The 26,815-nt window shown below is 43.4% G+C and overlaps 1 protein-coding gene across 2 annotated transcripts in view; it reads left to right on the top strand.

Moving 5' to 3' along the window:
* The window catches only part of STXBP5 (syntaxin binding protein 5), a 429,990-nt gene extending 403,714 nt beyond the window's left edge, over positions 1–26,276 (top strand). For both annotated transcript variants that reach the window (XM_066595949.1, XM_066595950.1), the window contains 6 exons: positions 3,233–3,472; positions 3,699–4,068; positions 17,006–17,171; positions 19,119–19,230; positions 20,173–20,390; positions 24,143–26,276. In XM_066595949.1, the coding sequence (XP_066452046.1) occupies positions 3,233–3,472; positions 3,699–4,068; positions 17,006–17,171; positions 19,119–19,230; positions 20,173–20,390; positions 24,143–24,184 (1,148 nt within the window). In that variant the 3' untranslated portion in view covers positions 24,185–26,276. The remainder of the gene's footprint in view (positions 1–3,232; positions 3,473–3,698; positions 4,069–17,005; positions 17,172–19,118; positions 19,231–20,172; positions 20,391–24,142) is intronic.
* Positions 26,277–26,815: the final 539 nt, after the last annotated feature.

The following is a 26,815-nucleotide window of genomic DNA, read 5'->3' on the forward strand; positions in this document are numbered from 1 at the left end:
CCACTACCGTGTCCCCCACGGGGATGAAGAACACATCTGCCGCATGCTTCTCGTGCTGTCCCCGGCTCTGCACTATTGATCTATCAGTGGAGGGGGATTTAAAATTCCCGCCTGCTGAAAGAGCTGATTGTGATCCTTAGCCAATCACAATCAGCTCTTTTTGCAGGCGGGGATTTGAAATCCCTGCTGCGGATAGATCAGGACTACAGAGTCGGGGACAGCGCAGAGAAGTCGCGGCTGAGCCCCGGCAGCTGAAGGCAGGTGAGTATCCATATTTTTTTTTTTTTAAACACTATTTTTCAGGGAAGGGCTTATTTTTAAAGCCCTTCCCTGAAATCCAATTATTGGGGGGCCGGCAGCAGGATCCTCTACCGCAGCTGTTATGTGTGACAGCTGCGGTAGGGAATTGAAGAATTCCTCTGCTGTATCTGTCACAGATGTGGCAGATGTAGCAGCAGGGAATTTTTTTTACCAGTGGGATAAAGGAAACATGCGGCAGATGTGTTCTTCATCCCCACTGGGGACACGGCAGCGGCGGAGAAGTAAGTTTTTTTTGTTTTGTTTTGTTTTGTTTTTTTTAAACACTAAAATTATTGTTTTTCAGGGAAGGGCTTATATTATACCCTTCCATGAAAAACAATTCAGGGGTGCTGGCAGACCATTGTTTTCAGTGGACCCACCGGCAGCAGCCGCGGCTACATTGAAGACAATGCAGAGCACCGGGCACCTTGAAAAATGCTTTAGTCTCCTATTGACTTCAATGGGGTTTGTTACTCGAAATGAGATCTCGAGCATTAGAAAAAGCTCGGCTCGAGTAACGAGCACCCGAGCACTTTGGTGCTCGGTCATCTCTAGACACCAGGTTGCAACACCCATGATTGGAGTTCATGCCAATGTGGCTGTGAGCCCTTTAAATGGCCCAATCAGCAATTGTAGTTTCCGAGTACCCCTCCCCAGACAAGGTCACAAGGTACCATCCATATGTGATAGCAGCCAGGGCCTTCTGAAGACCCTCATAATTACCATGTATTTCTGGCTATAATGCCGCCAAGAATTCTGCCTACAATCCATGCAAAAAATTCCAAATATGGCAGTACTGAAGTGTTGCATTATATGGCATAAGCCATCAAACGATTGAAAGTTCAAGTCTCGGTAGGGACTGAAAGAAAAAAAAAAGTAAATTAAAAAAAAAATTGTACTGTATAAATGAAAGGATAAGTGTAAAAATAAAACTTTCCCCCGTATTTATAATAAAAAAATTAAAATGAAAAAAAAAAAACATAATTGGAATCGGCGCCTCAGTAAAAGTCTGGTCTATCAAAGTAAGGCCTTAGTCAGACGGGCGTTTTTTGCCGCGATTTGCGGATCGCATGACGGATGCGCATCCGCAAATCGCGTGACCGGTGCGCGCAAGTCGCCCGCAAATCGCCCGAAAATCTGCTCCTAGCCGCGTTTCATTAGAAACGGGCCGGAGCTGTCCAGCGCATTGCATTCAATGGAGACGGCAATACAGCCGTCTCCATTGAAAGCAATGCGCTGCGGGCGAGCCCGGGATGAATTGTCGGTAAGGGCTTAAATATATAAGCCCTTCCCTGCAATCCATCCTAAAATGTGTTAAAATAAAAAAAAATTGCATTCTCACCTTCTGCCTGCAGCTCCGGGCAGCCGTCCTGCAGTGGGTGTGAAGGGGGTGTGAGTCAGACCTGCCCCCTGATTGGCTCAGCGCTGAGCCAATCAGAGGCATGCCTCACTCACACCCATTCATGAATTCATGAATGGATGTGAGTCAGACCTGCCCCTGATTGGCTCAGCGCTGAGAGGCAGCAGTCACTCACCCATTCATGAATTCATGAATGGGTGTGTGAGTGAAACCGGCCTCTGATTGGTCAGGCTGTGACCAATCAGAGCAGATCATTCAGCAGGCGGGGATTTTAAAGCCCCGCCGGCTGAATAGTGCCGAGAAGCAGTTCAGGAGAACTGACAGCGGCCGCGGCTGGACTCCGGCTGCAGCGGAAAGGTGAGTATACAATTTTTTTTTATTTTAACACATTTTAGCATGAATTGCAGGGAAGGGTTTATATATTTAACCCCTTCCCGACAATTAACCCCGCGCACGCCGGCAGCCCATTGCTTTCAATGGAGCGGCTGTATTGCCGCTCCATTGAATTCAATGGGCAAACATCGTTCTTCTCTGCCACAGCTGTTACAGCTGTGGCAGAGAAGAATGATTTGTCTTCTATATGTTCTCAATGGGGTCGGCGCTGCTGCCGCCGGCCCCATTGAGCGCATATACAGAAGCGAACAGGAATCGCAGATCGCAGATAGGTGCGATCTGCGATTTTTTGTTCTATAATTTTTCGTACGAGCGCATAAAAAGCGCTCATGTGTCCGATACCATTGCGAAGCAATGGTTTTAAAAAATCGCCGGACGCATGCGCATGCGCAAATCGCGGCAAAAAACGCCCGTCTGACTAAGCCCTAATGCATTATTTGTCCTACACAGAGCACTTTGTCAGGAAGAAATATGCAATGACAGAATTGCTCTTTTTTGGTTACCCCATTTCCAAGAAAAGATTTAATGAAAAGCTCCAAAATGGTAGCAATAGAAGCGAGCCTTTGCCCAACTATATCGATGGAAAAATAAAAAAAAAGCTATGGTGGTCAGAAAATGACAGCAAAAAATAATTGTTCTTTTAATAACAAAAAAAAATTGTTTATTAAAAGTAGTACAGCAAAAAAACCGAAACTACATAAATTTGGTATAGTTGTAATCATACTGGCCCACAGAATAAGTAATGTCATTTTTGATGCATTGTGTACGCTGTAAAACCAAGCAACCTCCCCAAAGATGACGTGATTGCTCTGTTTTCTATTTCACTCCACTTTTTATAAGTTTTTAGTACATTATATGATATATTAAATAGTAACATTGAAAAATACAACTCGTCCTGCAAAAAAACATGCCCTCAGACCGTTACATAGGCAAAAAAGTAAGAGTTATGATTTTTGAAAATGGGGAGGTAGAAACAAACATTGCCACACCCTTAATGGGCTAAAGTCTTTTTTTAATGTTAATTCATAAAAGCCCCTTGTAGTCGTAGTGTACATTATCACATTTAATGTTTTATTTCCAACATGATTTGTGTTGATGATTGTCCTTCATATGTTCAAATTATTTTTATTTAAGTCAATCTTTAGCGGTTAGTGATTTACATATGTGTTATAATCTTAGATGTCAGAGACAACTCCTTCAGTCGATCCCGGAGTTCCAGTGTAACCAGCATAGACAAGGAGTCACGAGAAGCAATATCTGCTCTCCATTTTTGTGAGACATTCACAAGAAAACCTGATATATCAACATCACCATGCTTATGGGTTGGAACCACATTAGGGACTGTGTTAGTTATTGTATTAAACTTGCCACCAGGAAGAGATCAGAGACTTCTTCAGCCTGTTATTGTATCTCCAAGTGGTAAGTACCTCATCCGATAAATACATTTATTAGTAAAGACTGAACAAAATGGCTGACATTTTTGTATAACTTTGAGTTTTGATGTAACCTCTTTTAACATTGTACTACAGAGCACAGTACAGTTTACTTTATGCCAGCATCTAGTGAATTAACTAAATGATGTGTTTTATATTTATTTGTTGATTTCTGAAATAAGTGGTAAATGATATTTTTTTCTCTTCCACAGGTACAATATTGAGGCTAAAGGGTGCAATCTTAAGAATGGCATTTCTGGACACACTAGGAGCTATAATCCCACCAGCATATGAATCTTGGAGGGAACCTAATGCACCTGAAGATAAGGATGACAAGGAGCGATTGAAAAAAAGGAGGCCAGTTTCAGTCTCACCGTCTTCGTCTCAGGAAATCAGTGAAAACCAATATGCAGTAATATGTTCAGAAAAACAGGCGAAGGTGATATCACTGCCCTCCCAGAACTGCATTTATAAACACAACATTACAGAGACTTCTTTTGTCCTCCGTGGAGATATAGTGTCAATGAGTAATAGTACCTGCCTTGCATGTTTCTGTGCCAATGGACACATTATGACTTTTAGGTAAGAAATATCTTGACTCCAAACTCTAACATTTATATGTATTCAATATAGTCTTCTATTCCCACATGTGCTACAAGGCCAGACTATAGGTGATCCAATGGAACTGTGTTGTATTAGCAAAGGAAGTGATAAACTGACTCAAGAGTCACAGAAAGAACATGGGGGGGGGGGGGACAAACAATGGACCCTTTTGCCTGGTTGGTAAGACCCTGCACCATAATAGTTGGTCCATCTTGAAAGGGATTGTCCATATTGTCAATTTATATTGGGAAGCCGGAGAGAATTGTGCCCAGTTCTATTAAATAATGCATACCTGTTATGGTGCTGTTGGAATCGTCTGCATGACTTAAAATCTTACACCAGCTATGAGCAAAAATATAAAAATCTATCTACCTATCTATCTGTCTATATATATATATATATATATATAATCTACCAATACACAAATATTGCTCAGAAAAGTTGAGGGAAAACTTAAAGGGGTTGTCTCGCGCCGAAACAGGTTGTTTTTTTTCCATAGGCCCCCCGTTCGGCGCAGGACAACCACAAGGGATGTGTTAAAAAAAAACAAAAACATATTACTTACCCGAATCCCCGCTCTGCGACATCTTCCTTCTTCTTTCTTCTTCCTTCACCAAGATGGCCGCCGGGATCTTCACCCAAGATGCACCGCGGGTCCTTTCCCATGGTGCACCGTGGGCTCTGTGCGGTCCATTGCCGATTCCAGCCTCCTGATTGGCTGGAATCGTCACATGTGACGGGGCGGAGCTACGCGATGACGTTTAGAAGGGGGCGGAGCCAGAACACCGCTCGTGCCTGGACCTAGGAGAAGGGGAGAGGACCGCACAGCGCAAGCGCGTCTAAAAAAGCAAGAAGACATCAGATTTAGACGGATCCATGGAGACGGGGATGCCAGCAACGGAGCAGGTAAGTGAATAACTTCTGTATGGCTCATATTTAATGCACGATGTATATTACAAAGTGCATTAATATGGCCATACAGAAGTGTATAACCCCACTTGCTGCCGCGAGACAACCCCTTTAAATCAGACATTGGAGCTTGATTAACGAAAGATCCAAGTTGCAAATCTTTACTGACATAAATAGTGTGATTAATTGAAAATAAAATGAAGCATCAACTGTCAGTGGAAACCTAAATCAACCAATTGAGGGCTGGATTCCAAACCTCCCAGGTTTGCATGAATTTCATCACAGGAACTCATTCTGTATTTCTGTAGTGTATATGGCCCACACATGACTGTGTGCACTGCTGATCATGTCTAGGCATGTTCTGATGAGACAGTGGATGGTATCCTGTGGGATCTCCACCTAGACCTGAATCAGGGCATCTGTGAGCTTTTGGACAGTTTGTGGCATAAATGCTTTTGTCAACCAGGAACTTTCTACACTCTTCGGTCACATGAGGTTGGCCAGTGTCCTCCACCAAGAGGAACCCAGGGCCCCTGCACCAGTGTAAGGTCTGACCATGTCTCTGGGGATTTCTACTGACCAGAAGCCAAGGTATTTTTAGCTATCACATGGAACTTTGTGCGGCCCTTCAAGAATATGCCTCCCCAAACCATAACTGACCCACCGTCAAACTGGTCATGCTGAATGAAGATGCTGGCAGTATAACATTTACCACTGTGTCTTCTGGCTCTTTCATGTTGTCACATTTGTTCAGTGTGAACATACTCCCATCTGTGAAGAGAACGGGGTGCTAATAGCAGACCTGCTAATTCTAGTGTTCTCTGCTGAATGAAAGTCGAAATACATGGTGCTAGGCTATGAACACAGGTCCCATTGCAGGACACCAGGCCCTCATGCTACCCCCATGGAGACGGTTTCTGACAGTTTGCCCATAAACATGCAGAGCATTAAGCCATTGAAAGTCATTTTATGGGGCTCTGGCATTGCTTCTCCTCTTCCTCTCCACACAAATGAGCAGATACAGGTCCTGATGCTAGGTTGATGCCCTTCTACAGCTCTGTCTAGCTCGTCTCCTGAAACTGCCCATGTCGTTGTATCTACTTCATGTTCTTGAGACTGTGCTGGAAGACGCAACATGCCTTGTGACAGCACATTCGGATGTGTCATGCTAGAGAATCAGGACAACCTATGCAACCTGGTTGGGTGGCAGGAACCACCTCATGCTACCAGTAGTGAAAAGGACACTTAGAAAATGCAACACTAGAGAACAATCAGGAGGATAAGGAGAAATTAACTGTCTGTGTCCACCACCTCAAAAACCATTCCTTTTTGGAGGTTGTTTTGATGTTGCCCTTCTAGTGCACCTGTAACTTCATTTGCACCAAAGCAGGTGAAATTAAGCCCCATTTACACAGGAACGTTTTTCAGGTGTGGATAGTGTGTGTAAAAGAGGCTTTAATCTTAATAGACAACATTAGAAAAATTGATTATTTTATTCACCAGTCAGTGCAAATGCGACATAAAAAAGTACATAAAGAATTGCTTTACACACTCGAATGGGTGAATAAAGGACTCACTTTTTATTTTATCGTACATTTGTAATTCAAAAGGACCTAAGGTCAGGGACCTGTGGCGTGCACCATTATTGCATATTTACACTGTAATTTTGTTTATTCTTTTTCTGCATGTGATTTTTTTTTAAATTTGTTTTCTTACTTTTTTAAATTCAGAAATTAACCATTAACAAAGACTCCAACAAGACTAGACGAACTTTCCCGTCACTTTTCATTTTAGAGAGAGAGGAGAAAAGTTGCAAAATGTGGCACAATTGTGTCTCATATTGTATGTGTGGTGTAGCAAACTACAGCAAATACTTTGGAGGGAAAAACAATGCAGTCAAACTGCTTTACAGATACTTAAAATGTTATTTAGTGTACAAGATACAGTGTATGTGTACAAATAAGCAAAAAAATGAATTCAGCTTGACTTTAAAGGAAAGGTATCACATATATTTTATTACTACTTAAAACCAAAGAGTGAAAAATTTCCATTTTTCTAATCTGTATTTTCTGATTGTAGATTTTTTTTATTGTATTGTCACTATGGGGCAGCCATCTTGGCTGAGCTGCAGTTAACAGAATTCAGAGAGATGCTTTACAGCAGCCTCATGGGCTATTCACACAATGAACCCATTTATTTCTATGGGATAGTATTGTAGATATGCTCTATGATATGTGCAAAGGTCATTATATAGAGAGGGGGAAATAGATGAATTGTGGTTGTTACTTATTGTGAATGGTGGATCCTGTCTTATATATAGATAGGTGTCACCTTTCATTGTAATCCTGCCTGTAATGATAATGAGATGACTGATGTTTTCTCTACAGAACAGGAAGTGTCAGACTATTGGTCTTAATTAGAGATGAGCAAGCCCCAAAATGCTCGGGGGCTCGTTACTCGGGACGAAATTATCGCGATGCTCGAGGGTTCGTTTGGAGTAACGAACCCCATTGAAGTCAATGGGCGACTCGAGCATTTTTGTATATCGCCGATGCTCGCTAAGGTTTCCATTTGTGAAAATCTGGGCAATTCAAGAAAGTGATGGGAACGACACAGCAACGGATAGGGCAGGCGAGGGGCTACATGTTGGGCTGCATCTCAAGTTCCCAGGTCCCACTATTAAGCCACAATAGCGGCAAGAGTGCCCCCCCCTCCCAACAATTTTTACTTCTGAAAAGCCCTCATTAGCAATGCATACCTTAGCTAAGCACCACACTACCTCCAACAAAGCACAATCACTGCCTGCATGACACTCCGCTGCCACTTCTCCTGGGTTACATGCTGCCCAACCCCCCCCCCCCCCCGCACGACCCAGTGTCCACAGCGCACACCAAACTGTCCCTGCGCAGCCTTCAGCTGCCCTCATGCCACGCCACACTCATGTCTATTTATAAGTGCGTCTGCCATGAGGAGGAACCGCAGGCACACACTGCAGAGGGTTGGCACGGCTAGGCAGTGACCCTCTTTAAAAGGGGCGGGGCGATAGCCCACAATGCTGTACAGAAGCAATGAGAAATCCAATCCTGTGCCACCTCCATCAGGAGCTGCACACGTGGGCAGAGCAATGGGGAACCTATGTGCCACACACTATTCATTCTGTCAAGGTGTCTGCATGCCCCAGTCAGACCGCGGTTTTTTATAAATAGTCACAGCCAGGTACAACTCCGCAATGGGAATTCCGTGTGCACCCACAGCATGGGTGGCTTCCGGGAACCCACCGGCGGTACATAAATATATCCCATTGCATTGCCCATCACAGCTGAGGTAATGTCGTGCTTAAAGGGGTTGTCCCGCGCCGAAACGGGTTTTTTTTTTTTTCAATAGCCCCCCCCGTTCGGCGCAAGACAAACCCGATGCAGGGGTTTAAAAAAAACAACGGATAGTACTTACCCGAATCCCCGCGCTCCGGTGACTTCTTACTTACCTTGCGAAGATGGCCGCCGGGATCTTCACCCACAGTGGACCGCAGGTCTTCTCCCATGGTGCACCGTGGGCTCTGTGCGTTCCATTGCCGATTCCAGCCTCCTGATTGGCTGGAATCGGCACACGTGACGGGGCGGAGCTACAAGGAGCAGCTCTCCGGCACGAGCGGCCCCATTCAGAAGGGAGAAGACCGGACTGCGCAAGCGCGTCTAATCGGGCGATTAGACGCTGAAATTAGACGGCTCCATGGAGACGAGGACGCCAGCAACGGAACAGGTAAGTGAATAACTTCTGTATGGCTCATAATTAATGCACGATGTACATTACAAAGTGCATTAATATGGCCATACAGAAGTGCTGAACCCCACTTGCTTTCGCGGGACAACCCCTTTAATGCAGGTGGGCTTTGGCCCACACTGCATGCCCCAGTCAGACTGGGGTTCTTTAGAAGTGGACACATGCAGTTACAACTCCGTGTGGACCCACGGCATGGGTGGCTCCCTGGAACCCACCGGCTGTACATAAATGTATCCCATTGCAGTGCCCAACACAGCTGATGTAACATCAGCTTTAATGCAGGTGGGCAAAAAATTAATTGGATTACACTGTAGGCGAGGGCCCCAAAAAATTGGTGTACCAACAGTACTAATGTACGTCAGAAAAATTGCCCCTGCCCAACCAAGAGGGCAGGTGAAACCCATTAATCGCTTTGGTTAATGTGGCTTAATTTGTAACTAGGCCTGGAGGCAGCCCAGTTAAAATAAAAATTGGTTCAGGTGAAAGTTTCAACGCTTTAATGAGCATTGAAACGTACAAAAATTATATGACTGAGCCTTGTGGGCCTAAGAAAAATTGCCCGTTCGGCGTGATTGCGTCAGGTTTCAGGAGGAGGAGGATGAATATTATACACAGATTGATGAAGCTAAAAGGTCCACGTTTTTGATGGTGATAGAGAACGATGCTTCCATCCGCGGGTGCAGCCTACGTATTGTTTAGGTATCGCTGCTGTCCGCTGGTGGAGAAGAGAAGTCTGGGGAAATCCAGGCTTTGTTCATCTTGATGAGTGTAAGCCTGTCGGCACTGTCGGTTGACAGGCGGGTACGCTTATCTGTGATGATTCCCCCAGCCGCACTAAACACCCTCTCTGACAAGACGCCAGCCGCAGTACAAGCAAGCACCTCCAGGGCATACAGCGCGAGTTCAGGCCACGTGTCCAGCTTCGACACCCAGTAGTTGTAGGGGGCAGAGGCGTCACGGAGGACGGTCGTGCGATCGGCTACGTACTCCCTCACCATCCTTTTACAGTGCTCCCGCCGACTCAGCCTTGACTGGGGAGCGGTGACACAGTCTTGCTGGGGAGCCAGAAAGCTGTCAAAGGCCTAAGAGAGTGTTCCCCTGCCTGTGCTGTACATGCTGCCTGATCTCTGCGCCTCCTCTGCTACATGGCCCTCGGAACTGCGCCTTCGGCCACTAGCGCTGTCGGATGGGAATTTTACCATCAGTTTGTCCGCCAGGGTCCTGTGGTATAGCATCACTCTCGAACCCCTTTCCTCTTCGGGTATGAGAGTGGAAAGGTTCTCCTTATACCGTGGGTCGAGCAGTGTGTACACCCAGTAATCCGTAGTGGCCAGAATGCATGTAACGCGAGGGTCACGGGAAAGGCATCCTTACATGAAGTCAGCCATGTGTGCCAGGGTACCTGTACGCAACACATGGCTGTCCTCACTAGGAAGATCACTTTCAGGATCCTCCTCCTCCTCCTCCTCAGGCCATACACGCTGAAAGGATGACAGGCAAGCAGCATGTGTACCCTCAACAGTGGGCCAAGCTGTCTCTTCCCCCTCCTCCTCATCCTCCTCATGCTCCTCCTCCTCAACGCGCTGAGATATAGACAGGAGGGTGCTCTGACTATCCAGCGACATACTGTCTTCCCCCGCCTCTGTTTCCAAGCGCAAAGCGTCTGCCTTTATGCTTTGCAGGGAACTTCTCAAGAGGCATAGCAGAGGAATGGTGACGCTAATGATTGCAGCATCCCCGCTCACCATCTGGGTAGACTCCTCAAAGTTTCCAAGGACCTGGCAGATGTCTGCCAACCAGGCCCACTCTTCTATAAGGAATTGAGGAGGCTGACTCCCACTGCGCCGCCCATGTTGGAGTTGGTATTCCACTATAGCTCTACGCTGCTCATAGAGCCTGGCCAACATGTGGAGCGTAGAGTTCCACCGTGTGGGCACGTCGCACAGCAGTCGGTGCACTGGCAGATGAAACCGATGTTGCAGGGTGCGCAGGGTGGCAGCGTCCGTGTGGGACTTGCAGAAATGTGCGCAGAGCCGGCGCACCTTTCCGAGCAGGTCTGACAAGCGTGGGTAGCTTTTCAGAAAGCGCTGAACCACCAAATTAAAGACGTGGGCCAGGCATGGCACGTGCGTGAGGCTGCCGAGCTGCAGAGCCGCCACCAGGTTACGGCCGTTGTCACACACGACCATGCCCAGTTGGAGGCTCAGCGGCGCAAGCCAGCGGTCGGTCTGCTCTGTCAGACCCTGCAGCAGTTCGTGGGCCGTGTGCCTCTTATCTCCTAAGCTGAGTAGTTTAAGCACGCCCTGCTGACGCTTGCCCACCGCTGTGCTGCCATGCCGCGCGACACCGACTGCTGGCGACTTGCTGCTACTGACACATCTTGATTGCGAGACAGAGGTTGCGTAGGAGGAGGAGGAGGGTGGTTTAGTGGAGGAAGCATACACCGCCGCAGATACCAGCACCAAGCTGGGGCCCGCAATTCTGGGGGTGGGTAGGACGTGAGCGGTCCCAGGCTCTGACTCTGTCCCAGCCTCCACTAAATTCACCCAATGTGCCGTCAGGGAGATATAGTGGCCCTGCCCGCCTGTGCTTGTCCACGTGTCCGTTGTTAAGTGGACCTTGCCAGTAACCGCGTTGGTGAGGGCGCGTACAATGTTGCGGGAGACGTGGTCGTGCAGGGCTGGGACAGCACATCGGGAAAAGTAGTGGCGACTGGGAACTGAGTAGCGCGGGGCCGCCGCCGCCATCATACTTTTGAAAGACTCCGTTTCCACAACCCTATATGGCAGCATCTCCAGGCTTATAAATTTGGCTATGTGCACGTTTAACGCTTGAGCGTGCGGGTGCGTGGCGGCGTACTTGCTCTTGCGCTCCAACACTTGCGCTAGCGACGGCTGGACGGTGCGCTGACAGACATTGGTGGATGGGGCCGAGGACAGCGGAGGTGAGGGTGTGGGTGCAGGCCAGGAGACGGTAGTGCCTGTGTCCTGAGAGGGGGGGTTGGATCTCAGTGGCAGGTTGGGGCACAGGGGGAGAGGCAGCGGTGCAAACCGGAGGCGGTGAACGGCCTTCGTCCCACCTTGTGCTGTGCTTGGCCATCATATGTCTGCGCATGCTGGTGGTGGTGGCTCCCCGGCTGATCTTGGCGAGACAAAGGTTGCACACCACTGTCCGTCGGTCGTCTGCGCACTCAGTGAAAAACTGCCAGACCTTTGAGCACCTCGGCCTCTGCAGGGTGGCATGGCGCGAGGGGGCGCTTTGGGAAACAGTTGGTGGATTATTCGGTCTGGCCCTGCCTCTACCCCTGGACACCGCACTGCCTCTTGCAACCTGCCCTGCTGCTGCCCTTGCCTCCCCCTCTGAAGACCTGTCCTCAGTAGGCGTAGCAAACCAGGTGGGGTCAGTCACCTCATCGTCCTGCTGCTCTTCCTCCGAATCCTCTGTGCGCTCCTCCCTCGGACTTACTGCCCTTACTACTACCTCACTGATAGACAACTGTGTCTCATCGTCATCGGCCTCCTCACCCACTGAAAGGTCTTGAGACAGTTGCCGGAAGTCCCCAGCCTCATCCCCCAGACCCCGGGAACTTTCCAAAGGTTGGGCATCAGTCATGATAAACTCCTCTGGTGGGAGAGGAACCATTGCTGCCCAATCTGAGCAGGGGCCCGAGAACAGTTCCTGGGAGTCTGCCCGCTCCTCAGAATGTGTCATTGTAATGGAGTGAGGAGGCTGGGAGGAAGGAGGAGCAGCAGCCAGAGGATTCAGAGTTGCAGCAGTGGACGGCGCAGAACTCTGGGTGGACGATAGATTGCTGGATGCACTTTCTGCCATCCACGACAGGACCTGCTCACACTGCTCATTTTCTAATAAAGGTCTACCGCGTGGACCCATTAATTGTGAGATGAATGTGGGGATGGCAGAAACGTGCCTCTCTCCTAATCCCGCAGCAGTCGGCTGCGATACACCTGGATCAGGCGCTCGGCCTGTGCCCACACCCTGACTTGGGCCTCCGCGTCCTCGCCCGCGTCCACGTCCTCTAGGCCTACCCCTACCCCTCAGCATGCTGTATTACCAGTAATGCAGAAACAAAACGCTGTACTTTAATGTGCCGCTTATTGGCCTGTGGTTGGAGGCTGACTTCGCTTACGGAATGCCAGGAAATAATTTTGTGCAAGCCTGCTGTAACACTTAGCTGGCTGCGTATGAATTAGGAGGACAACTACACCCAGCACAGACCCAGTACACTGAGGACAGTCACAGGCAGCCCAAATAGATTTTTTTCCCCAAATGTTTTTGGAAAGGCCCACTGCCTATATACACTGTATATGTCTTCTCTCTCTGCGTCACCACTACTGGCCCTGGAGTATGTCAAATAACTGCAGACTGTTGCACTGTGGACTGGAATACAGCGGTGATTTAACAGCCAACACAGAGCCAGGAAATAATTTTGCGCAAGCCTGCTGTAACACTTATCTGGCTGCCTATGAATTAGGAGGACAACTACACCCAGCACAGACCCAGAACACTGAGGACAGTCACAGGCAGCCCAAATAATTTTTTTTCCCCAAATGTTTTTGCAAAGGCCCACTGCCTATATTCAATAAATATGTCTTCTGTCCCTGTCTCACAATATATGTCTTCTGTCCCTGCCTCACAATATATGTCTTCTGTCCCTGCCTAACCACCACTTCTGGCCCTGGAGTATGAATAATTACTGCAGGGCGCAAAGCTCTGCACGGCCGATATACAAAAAAAAAAAAAGTGCAACACTGCAAAAAGCAGCCTCCACAGTACTGCACACGGTTAAATGTGGCCCTAAGAAGGACCGTTGGGGTTCTTGAAGCCTAAAATACTCCTAACACTCTCCCTATAGCAACTCCAGCAAGACAGCACTTTCCCTGAACTATGTCAGAACGCATCTGTGGCGAGCCGCGGGAGGGGCCGATTTTTATACTCGGGTGACACCTGATCTCGCCAGCCACTCACTGCAGGGGGGTGGTATAGGGCTTGAACGTCGCAGGGGGAAGTTGTAATGCCTTCCCGGTCTTTCTATTGCCCAGAAAAGCGCGCTAACGTCTCAGAGATGAAAGTGAAAGTAACTCGAACATCGCGTGGTACTCGTCACGAGTAACGAGCATCTCGAACACGCTAATACTCGAACGAGTATCAAGCTCGGACGAGTACGTTCGCTCATCTCTAGTCTTAATGATCCTTGTGGATCAAACATTAAAAATATCAAAGCATAAGATAGGGACAGCGCCTTGGGAGGTGAGAACAATAAAGTTATAACTGAGGGAGACTGTCCAATCCACTTGCGATCCACTCAGTGGAGAGCTGCAATAATGAACAAAGATAACCCCCCCCCCCCCCATCAAGACATGATGGGGGTCACACAATGAATATAAAGAAGAGTTCTATTGTGCTCCAAGCAAAAATGAAATGGGTTGTACTCACTCGGGAGAGGGGAGGAACCCAGTATACACGGTAAATAACTCCCCCCTCTCTTGGTCCAGGAAGGCCTTGTATAATAATGCTGTAGGTCCTGCGTCCTATGCCAGGCATAACCAAGTCCACAGCCAATCCGTGCAGTCAGAATGAAGAGGTAACAGAAGGACTCTCCACCTGGAGAGTCCTTTATACATACAACGCATTTCAGCAGAACAAGCCTTTTTCAAGTATACAATACGAATACAATATACAGTATATATAACCATCTAATACACATACTTTCCAATGGAAAGTATTAGAGTTGAGCGAACATACTCTGCTGAGCTTGATGCACATTCGAGTATTAGCGTACTCGATGGTGCTCGTTACTCGAACAAGCATCAAGCCATGTTCGACCCCGCCCCAGTTTTTGGCTCTTCTCCGCTGTGATGTGCCTGTTTTGGGCCCTCCCCACCACGACGCAGCACGTATCATTGGCAATTTTTTTGTCTGGGGAGAGAGAGAGAGAGAGAGAGAGAGGAACCTAGGAAGAAAAAAAAAACTCGGCACCCGGCGTCCTACATACTACAAAAATGCTTGAGTCTCCCATTGTAGTCAATGGGGTTCGTTACTCGAGTAGAGCTCTTGAATTTTACGAAAAGCTCGACTCGAATAAAGCGGACCCGAGCATTTGGGTGCTCGCTCAACTCTAGACAGTATATATAACAGTATATATGTAACCATCTAATACACATAGGACTCTCCAGGCACAAAAAGGCACAATTCTGATGTGTATTTTTTTCCAGACAACCTTCACTATGCATGGTAAACAATGCTTTATTTTAATCGATCAGACTTTTATGGACGCAGGAATACCTAATGTTTTTTGGTTTCTTTTATTTAGATTTTTATTATAAATATGGGAAAAGGTTTTTTTTTATAATTAATAAAACTTTTTGAAATGGCTTTTCACTTTTTTTTTTTTTAGTCCCATCAATGGTTTGATTGCTCCTGCAATTGCATTATACTGTGATTTGACAGGCAAACTTATCAATGCACATCACAGGCATGGCTTGATAAGTAATCTGCAATGGCAGCCTTGGGGGCTTTCCGGAGGCCCCCGGGTGCCATCAAAACCGCACAGCACCTGGTGATCTCATCACAGGGGCCGTTTGGAACCCTTGAACGCTGATCAGGCCATGTAAATGCCACCGTTAGAGTTGATGACGGTATTTAACAGCTACGATTAGCATGAATAATGATTGCAACTGTTGTGGCAGGTGTCAGTGGTAAGAAGCAGCGGGCTCCTACATTGTATGGAACAAGATCAGCTCCCTTCCCTCCATACAAACCCCGAAACTGTATGACCTAACCGTACATCATGGAGCGTTATGGGGTTAAGGCCCTTTTAGACACAATGAGAACCTCTCAAAAATCACTCAAAGCCGTCTTTTGAGCGATTCTCGTTCTGTCTAAATGCAGGGACATTGTGCAGTTGTTGTGCACGAGTCATTAATCACTGAATTCTAGCTTGCTAGAATTGAGAGATTAGCTGTTATCAGCGGAGCAGGCTATTATCATCCGGCTGCGCTGATAAGATTCTCTGTGCCTGTGTCCTGCTGTGAATTCAGTCACTATGCAAAACAGCTGTATTCTTCTATTAGCGGGCGCGTCTGTGTCCCGCTCTGCTTGCATATTATATAGTAGCTACTTTAGCTATTATAAAGTATGCAAATATGATAACTCAAAACTGTCACTCAAACTATCATTTAAGCAAATTTTGAGCGATCATCTATCAGTGTAAATGGGCTTTAAATATTCTTACTCTCATCATGAACTTTAAAAGCATCCCTTGATTGATTGTGTTTTGCTGCTGTTTGCACTCAGTTTGAGTTCTATCAATTCAGTTTTTTATGTTGGTTTTCCTATTTTTCTGCTGCCCTGCTGTTTGCAACCCATTTACAGGCGGGGGGTGGCCTAAGCCAGCCATTGGTTGGGACTTCCTCTTTCACACTTCCTGTGCTGCCTTGCATAACCTTGCTTCCGTCAGCTGCAAGGCAGTATCTGAATGCCCACCCTTCTGTTGCGTGAAATAACTCAGTAACCCCATGTTCCTGTTTTTAGAGAAGCTAATTGCCTAATAAAAGGCAGTGGATTGCAAAGGTTCTACAAGGGAGACCCATAGTGACAGGAACTTGAAACTTTCTTTTCAATTTTTATGCAAGTATATGAAAAGAGTTATGGTACACAGAAGCTGTAAGATGATCAGAAGTTATGTGAAAGGTTATTGTCCACTTAAAGGCTGTTTGTTTTTATACTGTGTAATTTTGCATTTTACAATCCATGTCGTAAATGAGAACGAGTGAGCAAACCTATAACTTACGATTAAAAACCTACACATCCATAGCCACTTTAAAAGATACTGTAGCAGATTGAATAGCCAATTTATCTTTCAGTTATTGAACCACATTCACACAGTACATTTATTGAATCTGCACATTGTATGTCATGCAGTTGCAAGGACTAAAATTTGCAGTGGATTGGCAAAAACCATTCCAGCCTCAAATACTACATCTACAAATTACAGACTTTAAACTCATGTAACCAAAGACTGTTTTAATGACCAATATTATTTGCTAGACTCAGTGCTATCTAATACCTGTGCATTACAAAATAAGTGTGTGGTATAAAATATTTAACCGGAAATTAGAGTAATATATAGTTTGAGTAAATTGCATTTGAAAATTAACATGTATGGTTTAAAGATGAAAATATTTTTGTACTTTGTTTTCTTCTTAAGTTTGCCAAGTTTAAGGCCGCTGTTGGATGTAAATTACTTGCCGCTAACCAACATGCGGATAGCCCGAACATTCTGCTTCACGAACAATGGGCAGGCTTTGTATCTCGTCTCACCTACAGAAATACAGAGAATTACCTACAGTCAAGAAACTTGTGAGAATCTACAGGTACAAATCTGGTTAATTCTAAATTTCCATAATGGAATTCAGATGAGCTGGGGGTTGTGGTGGAGAATAATATAGAAGGGCTGCAGTGGAGACTCAAAACCTACAGCGGGCTGTGGAGGAAAACATTACTGGGGAATGTTGATAGTGGATGGAAGGTAGGATTTTTGGGGTTGTAGAATCCTGTTCTACTTGTGTATGTTTCTTTGAAGCCCATTCTTTTACATACAGTAAGTGACATGTTTGCACAGTAATTCCTAAAAGGGAACTTGTCAGCACATTCGCTGACACTAAATCATCAGCCTGCCAATATGTAGTTGAGGTAACTTTCTAAAGATGCTCCTTTGACAGGTGGCTGTCTCAGTATTCTCTAAAAAAAGGAGATATATCTTACTGGATATAAGTCCAGGACTCCTCTCCACTCGCTTCAGCATTCAGAATAAGCAAGGTATATTGTCGTCAGCTTAATATGTGCATGCGCCCAATGCCACTGAAGAGGAGTCCTGAGATTGTCTTTGGTAAGTTATATCTCTGATAACTTGTAACTCCCTTTTCTAGATAATGCTGAAACAGCCGCTTGCCACAAGAGCATCTTTAGAAAATTAATCCCAGCTTAATGATGGCATGCTGGTGGTTTAATGACCCCAAAAGTGCTAGCTGGTTCCCTAGAATGTGCACTGATTGTACCATACAGTTCAGATAATCAGTATATATTAAGGAATTGCTGTGCATGCAATTACTTTATTTTAAAAGATTCATTTGGGTAGTATTTTAGCTTGTTTTGCAAATAAAATCGAGAACATTTTGGAAAAAAATTGAGATTCTAACTTTAGCCCAAATTGCCCAGCTCTAATCTGATCCTACTTATGAAATATTTGTTATTCAGTTTTCATGTTATTCATAAATAAATAATTACAGAAAAAAGGAGCTGAGTCAGTGGTGTCAAAATAAATTCTGAAATCTGGAGCCCTAGACTTTAGGCGGAATGCCCATGGCCGGATCGGATTCCGACTGTGAGATCTCGCAGCGGAATCATACCCTGTGCTCTGGCGGTGACCATGTGATGTCGTCTTCTTTGTTCTGCAGATGTGCCGGCTGGTGCACTGCTGCGCATGCACAGTGCAGAAAATGTCGCGCCGACAATGACGTGGATCCACTGTAATTTCGAAATTGACATTTCGGAATCACCGCGGGATGGACGGCTTCCATTGATTGCAATAGAAGCTATCTGTGCGATGCCCGCACTAGAATAAGAAATGCCGCGATTTTCCTCCCGCGAGTGGAAAAAAAATCGCCTGATGCTGATGACTGCTTACTTTCTTTCACAGAGCGCTTATGTGAATTTAAAGGAGAATTGCCATCTCAGACTCACAGTATATGCCATGAAAGTCGGATAGGTGTGAAGAGTCAGCAGAGAAGAGTCATGAGGCTGAGGAAAGTTACAGAGATTCATGTGCTGCCGTGCTAACCACATTCTGTATTTGACTAAAAAGGCTTTCCTGTGTAATCCGGAAAAATGAACTTTCTATCTAGAGCAAAGGGGTGTGGTTATGAATGAAACTACCTGGCTTTTCTCCGCCCAATGACTCTACTCTGCTGATTTGCATATAGATAACTTTGGAACCTTATTTTAGAGGTACGTGGGCTCATTAAAAAAAGGAGGGCATCAGAAGTGATTGATTTTCCATCCCCTGCCAACTAGTGCAGTTAACTGAGAAAATATTAACACAAGCAACTAGTGGCTACAGCAAATCAGATTACTACACAGCATTAGAATGGCTTGCTCTTTCATGTAATTAGTCCATGACTGATTAAAAACATTTTTAATGGGTCACCAAGCTGTTTGCTTTAAAAATTTGTGTGTTCAATCAAGATGTACAAGAGTAGTATTTTGCAATGTTGTTCACAATTCATAACTATTTTGAATTTCATTTGTTCATATTTATATAGGAAATGCTAGGAGAGATGTTCACTCCAGTTGAAACACCTGAAGCCCCTAATAGAGGTTTCTTCAAAGGCTTGTTTGGAGGAGGAGCACAGTCACTGGACAGAGAAGACCTCTGTGAGTTCTACGTTTTTTTTATTTTTTATTAGCTGAGAAATAGCAAAAAAAAATCTGAAATAATGTTCCAAATGTGTTAACTGGGTCTTTAAAAAGAATATTAGTTTATGGTCCTAATACATGTTTAAACTAGCCTGTCTTCCAGGCATTGTGCAGGATTCCCCTTGATCTTGATGTTGTTCCTCTTAAGGCTAGTATAAAAGGAGTCAATACTTTGTCTCGTGTCAGAATAGAGTGTGCTTCTGTCTGCACTGTGGAGTGTAGAAATTAATACTCTCCTTTAGCAGCCTTTTCTTTTTGAGCCACCCTATTTTGTATCTTAGATAGCATATGAAAAAGCTCTAACTGCCATGCTGATTCTAACTGTTGCATCATATGCTTCAGATTAGCATTATTTGGTGAGAGAGCTATCAATTTTTAAACAAGTTTATCATCCCCACCTGAACCTGATGGCAATGAATCTGCAGGCAATGAGTCTAGCTGGGATCAACTTGCGATGACAGGGATGTTATAAAGTTCTTACCTTGATTGATGTCTTCTAAAAAACTGGACAAAGGCAGAGAGTGATCACTTCAATGAGAGGAAATAGTGTCACCCTGGTCATTGGTTTCCTTCATATGTAGAACTATAGATGCTGATTCCCTGGTTAACGTTGGTGCTGAGATAGCATGCCACTGTGTAAACTAGATACTTTCCACTTTTAGACTAGAGGTCCGACTTTGAGATGGAAAGGTCATAAGCCATGGAATCACCTATAACAACCTTAGAGAAGAATCATTCATAGCGCCTGCATGTGATGATAAGGCCACCAAACCCAATGATTGTGAGACAGGTTGATTCTGGGTTGACATGAGACAGAATAGAAGTTATAAAATAATTACACTTTAGCTCATACTTTAAGATTGTGATAACCTCAAGTTAATTCTGTATTTACTGTTTTAGTTGGAGAAACGTCTGGGAGACCACGACCAACTGTTGTTACGCACATTCCTGGACCAGGGGGTATGGAAGGAGTAAAAGGAGCTGCAACGGGTGTTGGTGCTGAACTAGCACGAGCTAGATGGGCTTTGGATGAGAGGGGACAGAAATTAGGAGAATTAGAAGATAGGACAGCTGCCATGCTTGCTAGTGCGGACTCATTCTCAAAACATGCTCATGAGGTATTATGAACAAACGTATTATTTTGTCAGAATAATACATGCTACGTTTCTTTTACATCTGAAACTGCAAGAGTAGTCCAAAAATGTTATATTAAATACAGTTAATATTAGTGGGGAATATTCATGACATTTTACATTGAATTCATTGATCATTGAATGGAATATTCTATTTATCATATTTTGAGCACTTTTACCGCTATTGTTTTTTTAAGGAAACCTTTATATTTATCCGACACTATATGTAAATTAGCGTTGGACCGTCCGATGGACAGGCCACCACTGCCTTCAGTCCAGGCTCTTTCCCTCCCCCAGTTTTTGAGAAACCACTCCTTTCTATCCTTAGGGCCATCTCCAGCTCCAGCCGCTAGAGACGTCACGCATTCAATCGCTGTACTTGCGCCGCAATGATTGCACATGCACTGTAAGTCCTCGGCCAGGACTGATGTCAGTGTGGCACAAGCCCACAATTTACAAATGGCGCAGGATAAATCTAAAGGCTAATATATGGACAGTGGAGTCATGCTGAACAGAATTAACAATATCTATGGATTCCACTTAACATTGGACACTGTACAGTACATTCGGTGTATAGCACAAAAAATAGATGACAGATTTGCTTTAACCTTTACCTAAAGGAAATGGAGTTGTCTGCTACATGCAGAAATCAGTTCAGTGCACAAGCACATAAGCTGATGAGCTGGGGTCTCTGTCCTATCTATCAATAGTTTACAACTGGACAACCCCATTAAGGCATATCTCGAAAAAATGCCTTGCCCCTTACCTACTTTGGACCTTCAAAACAGGGGGATTTTTGGGGGGGCGTTTTCATTGCTACACTTTATTGCCATCACTTTTTGTTAGCTTCCCGTTGGCGTTTATGTCTGATGGCTCATTTTTATGAGTCCTTTTGTAGTTTTTATTGCCACCTTTTGGGATATATATTATTTATTGATTAACTTTTATTTTTTATTTTTAGTGAGGCATGGGGATAAACAGACAATCTGTCTTTCTCTTCTTCTTTTATTTAGCACCACACGCTCAGAAGCTAAATAATTTATTATCTTTATTGTATGGGTCATTAAGCTTATAGTGATTCCATAAAACTTTTTTTTCTTGAAAATACTCTTTTTAAATGGTAAAATAATTATTACTGATATAGGTTTTTACTTTAAATTAAATTTTATTCCACATTTTTAATCCCATTAAAGGATTTGTTCACAGTATAGGATTAAAAAATAACCTTTATTGACTTAGATTAAAACCAGAGCAATTTGGCAATTAGTGTCAGATAAAGATACAACAATAACGGGAGGGGAGCCCAGGTATGGACTCGTCCCTACGATTTCTCCTTATAACAGAGATTCTTACCACTAAAAATGATGCTACACTTAGGAGAAGCCCCTTCAGCGAAAATAAGTCACGGGAATGATGTTGCCCCAGGGGTACCATCCCAAGTGAAAATCAATTAAGGTGAAAAGGTAGGAGAAAATCTATTAAGAGCATATAGACAATAGATATTGTGTCTCCCAAAGGCCACTTTACTAGATTCTTCTAAATCCTTGGTGGATACCTATGGGGGGTAATCCAGCTCCTAGTCAGACTGAGTAATTATATAGCATGACCCACCTCGCAAAGTACCACTATATATCTATGGACCCTCTTATCCTCCATAGAGACCTAAAGTGACTGCCAGCTAAATGGATACTAACTAGGCATGATGGTAACAAATGGGTTACAATTTTATGTCAAAGATGGATCCATCTTTGGCTGGCACTCAGTTTAAGGCTAGGTGGGCTATGCTAAATTAGTACTAAATCTGTCTAGTATTCAGATCATCCGCCAAAGGTAGTCTTTGACATAATAATCTGTGACTCATTAGGAAATTTGAATTTGTGATCATTTGATTGTATCCATACTAATTTGGAATAAAAGTATTAGGCCGTCCATATTAGGCAGTCCATTAGTCCATACCTTTGGAATGGCTAAATAGGCTTAAACCTATAATAGACTTAAAGGTTTTCGCTAGGCTTCCAGCTGCTGTTATAAACCCTTTCCTCTGTCAAACTGATTAGATATTGGGCTCACTACTAAGTGGAGTTAAAACCCTAGATGTGGCAGATACGACAGGGGCATGACTTTGTGTTAGAGCTATACTTGTTGCAATCTTGTGAGTACACTGGAGACTACCAATGAGAACCCAGTAATGTATATATCTATTGTTTAAGGAGATCAAGGACCCCCTGACCACAGATATATTGATCACATATTGGTAATGCCTTTAGTTGGAATACATCTTTTACGTTAGATTCTAACTTCAAAACTTATCTGCAGTGAAGACTTATTGTAAAGAAGTTATTTGTTGGGCTGTGTTCACATTTTATTGTCTTATACAATGAAAACATTCCCTGATGTATATCACCAACAGAAGACTCTGACATATGCCACTGTATGTATAAAAATATAATTGGTATTGCTATGTCCCTAAAAGTTTAAACCATGAAAATATTGCATAATTTATCCCACAAAGTTAAGGCTGTCATAAAAAAACACAATGCCAGAATTTAGGATTGTTTTTTGTCACCTTGTCTGCCCCCCCAAAGTTAAATAAAAAGCAACCAATAAGTTGTATGCAACCCAAAACCAAACCAATATCCCCCAAAACGTTAAAGACTATAGAAATTTGGTGTCCTCATAATTGTACTAACCACAGAATAAAGTAAACCTGTCATTTTTGCTACTTGGTTAAACTTCATAATACACTCCCACACAAGAAAAAATGTCTCAGTTGCATTTTCTTTCCTTATTTCACCCCATTTAAAAATTGTTTATGTATAGATGGATATGTATTTTGCATTAAATAGTACCGTTCGGGAATATAACTTGTCCTGGAAAAAACAAGCCCTCATGTGGCTGTGTCGACTCAACAAGTAAAACGTTTTTTTAGAAAGCTGAGATGAAAGGACAAAAGCTGAAAGATTATGATGTCCATAGAGGGAATCCGTCAGTTTTATCATGCTGTCTAAACTGCAGGCAACATTTATAGGGTAGGAGTAGCTAAAAAAAGTGATATATCATTTTGTGGGAAAAGATTCAGTATAAGGCTGCCTATCCTCGGGCGAGGTGGAATATCGCAAGCGGGGGAGGAGTGGGGAGAACTGACAGGTCTCTGCGGTGAGCTTATTTGATAGATGGGCCTTACTGCGAGAAATCGCAGCATGCCGCGATTTGAATCCCACGAGCAGAGAATCGCTATGATTCTCTGCTCGTGGACATCCGGGCTGCGCTTTCCATAGTTAAGTCTATGGAAAGCGTTCACTGCAATAACCGTGGCTGAATTATCACCGCAGGTAACACAGTGACATTTCGTCCGTGGACAGGAGGAGTAACTTGCCATTTAATGCTCTAATTCTCTGCTCATTATGAGCTTGGAGGTCCAGTGATGTTGACTTGCAAGTGATTGACAACTGTGTATGAGGGTGAATACATAAATGACTGCCAGTCTCTGATAGGACCACCCACTGGACCTCCAGAAAGAACAAAAATTTAAATTAATATAATTTGTACTGAATATTTTTTCATAACACTACATATCAATCTGCTCAGCTCCTTCAGCTTTTATAACATGTACCTGCAGTTTGGACAGCATGATAAAGCTGATAAGGGGGAAAGTGAAAATTTGAACTTAAGGTGTCTTCTAATACTGAGTTTGAGACTAAACTTTTTTTTAACTCAAATATTGTCTTTTTTTGTAGATGATGGTAAAATACAAAGAAAAGAAGTGGTATCAATTCTGATGAGCAAGACCCAAATACATCTATTTTAACTTCGCTGGGAGGAAAGATTTTAAAGAAAACATGCATCAATTTTCTCGCCATTTCTTTCTGCAGGACAGTTGGGAACAAGGGTTGAACATTCATATTTGGTTACTGTTTCCTAGCACAAATCATATACTGTCTTACCTCAGTGTCTTGGTTTTAACTGAGGAGCATTACATCCAAGAAAATAAAAACAAACTCAGTATTTGTCTCTAAGCTATGGTTTGGTGACAAGATTTAAGAGATAAGCAAGCAATGTGGTGGTGAGATGGCACAAGAATGAGCAGTGGAAAATTTTTGTTTTTGTTTCATTTTTTTGTTAATATTTTTGTGATTTTTTTTTTTTGTCTTTGACGGGTGTTTTACTTCTCTGAGAAGAAGAGAAGTTATGTCTGGACAAGTAGCTTTTAACCTTTGTTGCTTCATCACAAACATCACTGGCTCTTACAGCGGATGGGACACAAAATAGTTCTAAGACTTGGCTAACTGCACAAGTGAGGTGATCACAAAGCATTCAACTTTAGACAGCGCAAAGATCTCCATGGAGAAAATTCATCATTCATCCATTACTTATTTTCCATTCATATCAAGCTCGACATAGGATTTGTAAACTATTCATATGGATCTTTTCAGATGTTCTATCTGATGAGGTTTTTTTTTCTGTGTGTGTTACTGCAGTTTATTTGCCTAGAAAAAACGGGCTACTGCCTAAGTCACTTGATGATCCATTACCCACCCTAGAATTTTTTCTGGTTCTTATACCAAATAATTCTGCTGTTTCTCAGTTCATTGGGGGAGGGCGTGCTGCAGCTAAGACTAGATTGTGGAGATATCTCCAGCCATTCTGTGTTTACTGTTTGTTAAAAAAAATAATTTACCTTTAGAAGAAACTTCTAAATTACAAATTGAATTTCTGGACCAGTTTTGTACACATTTAGCATCCTTGTTTTAGTAGTTTTTTAGAATATAGCAAATTGAGCTGAAACATTAATATATGTTTATGTCAAACATGGCCAGCATACATTATTTACTGAGCAAAAAAAGCATATACTGATATAAATCTGAATAATCCCAAATTAGTTATCTGACCTATACCAAAGTGTGTCTTGCAAAAGACTGTGACTTCCATGTTGAAGGTTCAGCTTATATTATGGTAGCAAATGTACCATAACATATATCAAACTATACAATGAAATCAATTCACTATTAGCACCTACAATAAGAAAAAGGTGGGATTCTGTGGGTTACATTATACGGTATTTGAAAATATAGCACTGTTTTGCGAAGGGGTTACAGGTAAAGTGTTTCCCCTACAATCTTAAATATAAATATCACCTCTCATTTAGTAGTAAGATGCCAATTTCATCCAGTGTTAAGAAATGAAATGATATCAAAAGCTAAAATGTCTCCATTTTAGAAGCTACTTGAAACAAAGTTCATCAATCGCACCATTGTGCAATGATGGGGTACTGTGAAGTGTTTATAACATGACAGGAACCACATACCATATGGTTGGTGAGATGTCTTATTTGTATCCTTCCCAAACTATCGACTTGACCCATTGGCTGAGGAACACCATTAATTTACTAATAGTTCATTTCTTTTAAGTGCCTATAATAGTAACTAGGAAATGAGGAGACATTTCTGTTACAGCAGCGTTGTACATTTGTAGTTGCATGTTCAATTCCAGTATTATCACGTTTTGGCGCATGCAGTTCTAAAGATATATTTTTCTATTTGTTTTAATCTTTTAAGTGGTTGTCGACCACAGATGTCTCTCTGGCATGAAGCAGTCATGTAACGGCTTACGTCTCATGACTGTTATGTCATTTATGTACTTTCAATATAATAAGCAGACACTCCAATTTCATTGATAAGGGAAGCACTGCAAATAGGCACTGAGTTCATTTTATAAGAAACAAAAAAACAGACATTTATGTATGGTCACAAGAGCAGTGCAATATATATTAATGTAGGAAAATAGAGGACAAGTGATGAATTTAGTATTTATCAGATGTGTGTTAATATAAATTTAAAGTGTTTTTTCTTGTAATTATACAGAATTTATGCATTTGAGTATATTTTTCTTTGAAAGTCAAGACAAATATTTTGCTACCAAACACATTTCCAAAATTTCAAAAGCTATCAAACTTGAATATAGTATCTATTGTCAAAATATGCATAGAAATTTCCACAGATTGGACTCATGGAAATATTGATTTCTAGTCATTGTAATTCAAAACATAGCTCCCTAGACCTGTGGTTATGGTAATTTCATTTTTAATTTTACATCACACATGGATGGACTACTTTATATGTATGAGCAGGAGGTGACACATGTTTGATTTCCCCCCAAAATCATATTCATTAGTGACCTATAATTATAGTGGAATTGTACCATTTGATCTCTGAAAACAATTGCCTCCCCGTAATGTTCTGGTCACCTTGGAATCTTTTCATACTGTGTTTTTCTCTAAAATGTGGATCGCCTTTTCTGTCAAAATTACTGAAGATGGCATTCAGACAGTACTCTGGATGGAACCAGAGGTCTCGGTTTGTGTCCACTTTGATGAGCATTTGACATGGTTTAAGTTTCTTCTTGTTACTTAG

This window comes from Eleutherodactylus coqui, chromosome 3, assembly GCF_035609145.1.
Source record: "Eleutherodactylus coqui strain aEleCoq1 chromosome 3, aEleCoq1.hap1, whole genome shotgun sequence".
NCBI lineage: Eukaryota > Metazoa > Chordata > Amphibia > Anura > Eleutherodactylidae > Eleutherodactylus > Eleutherodactylus coqui.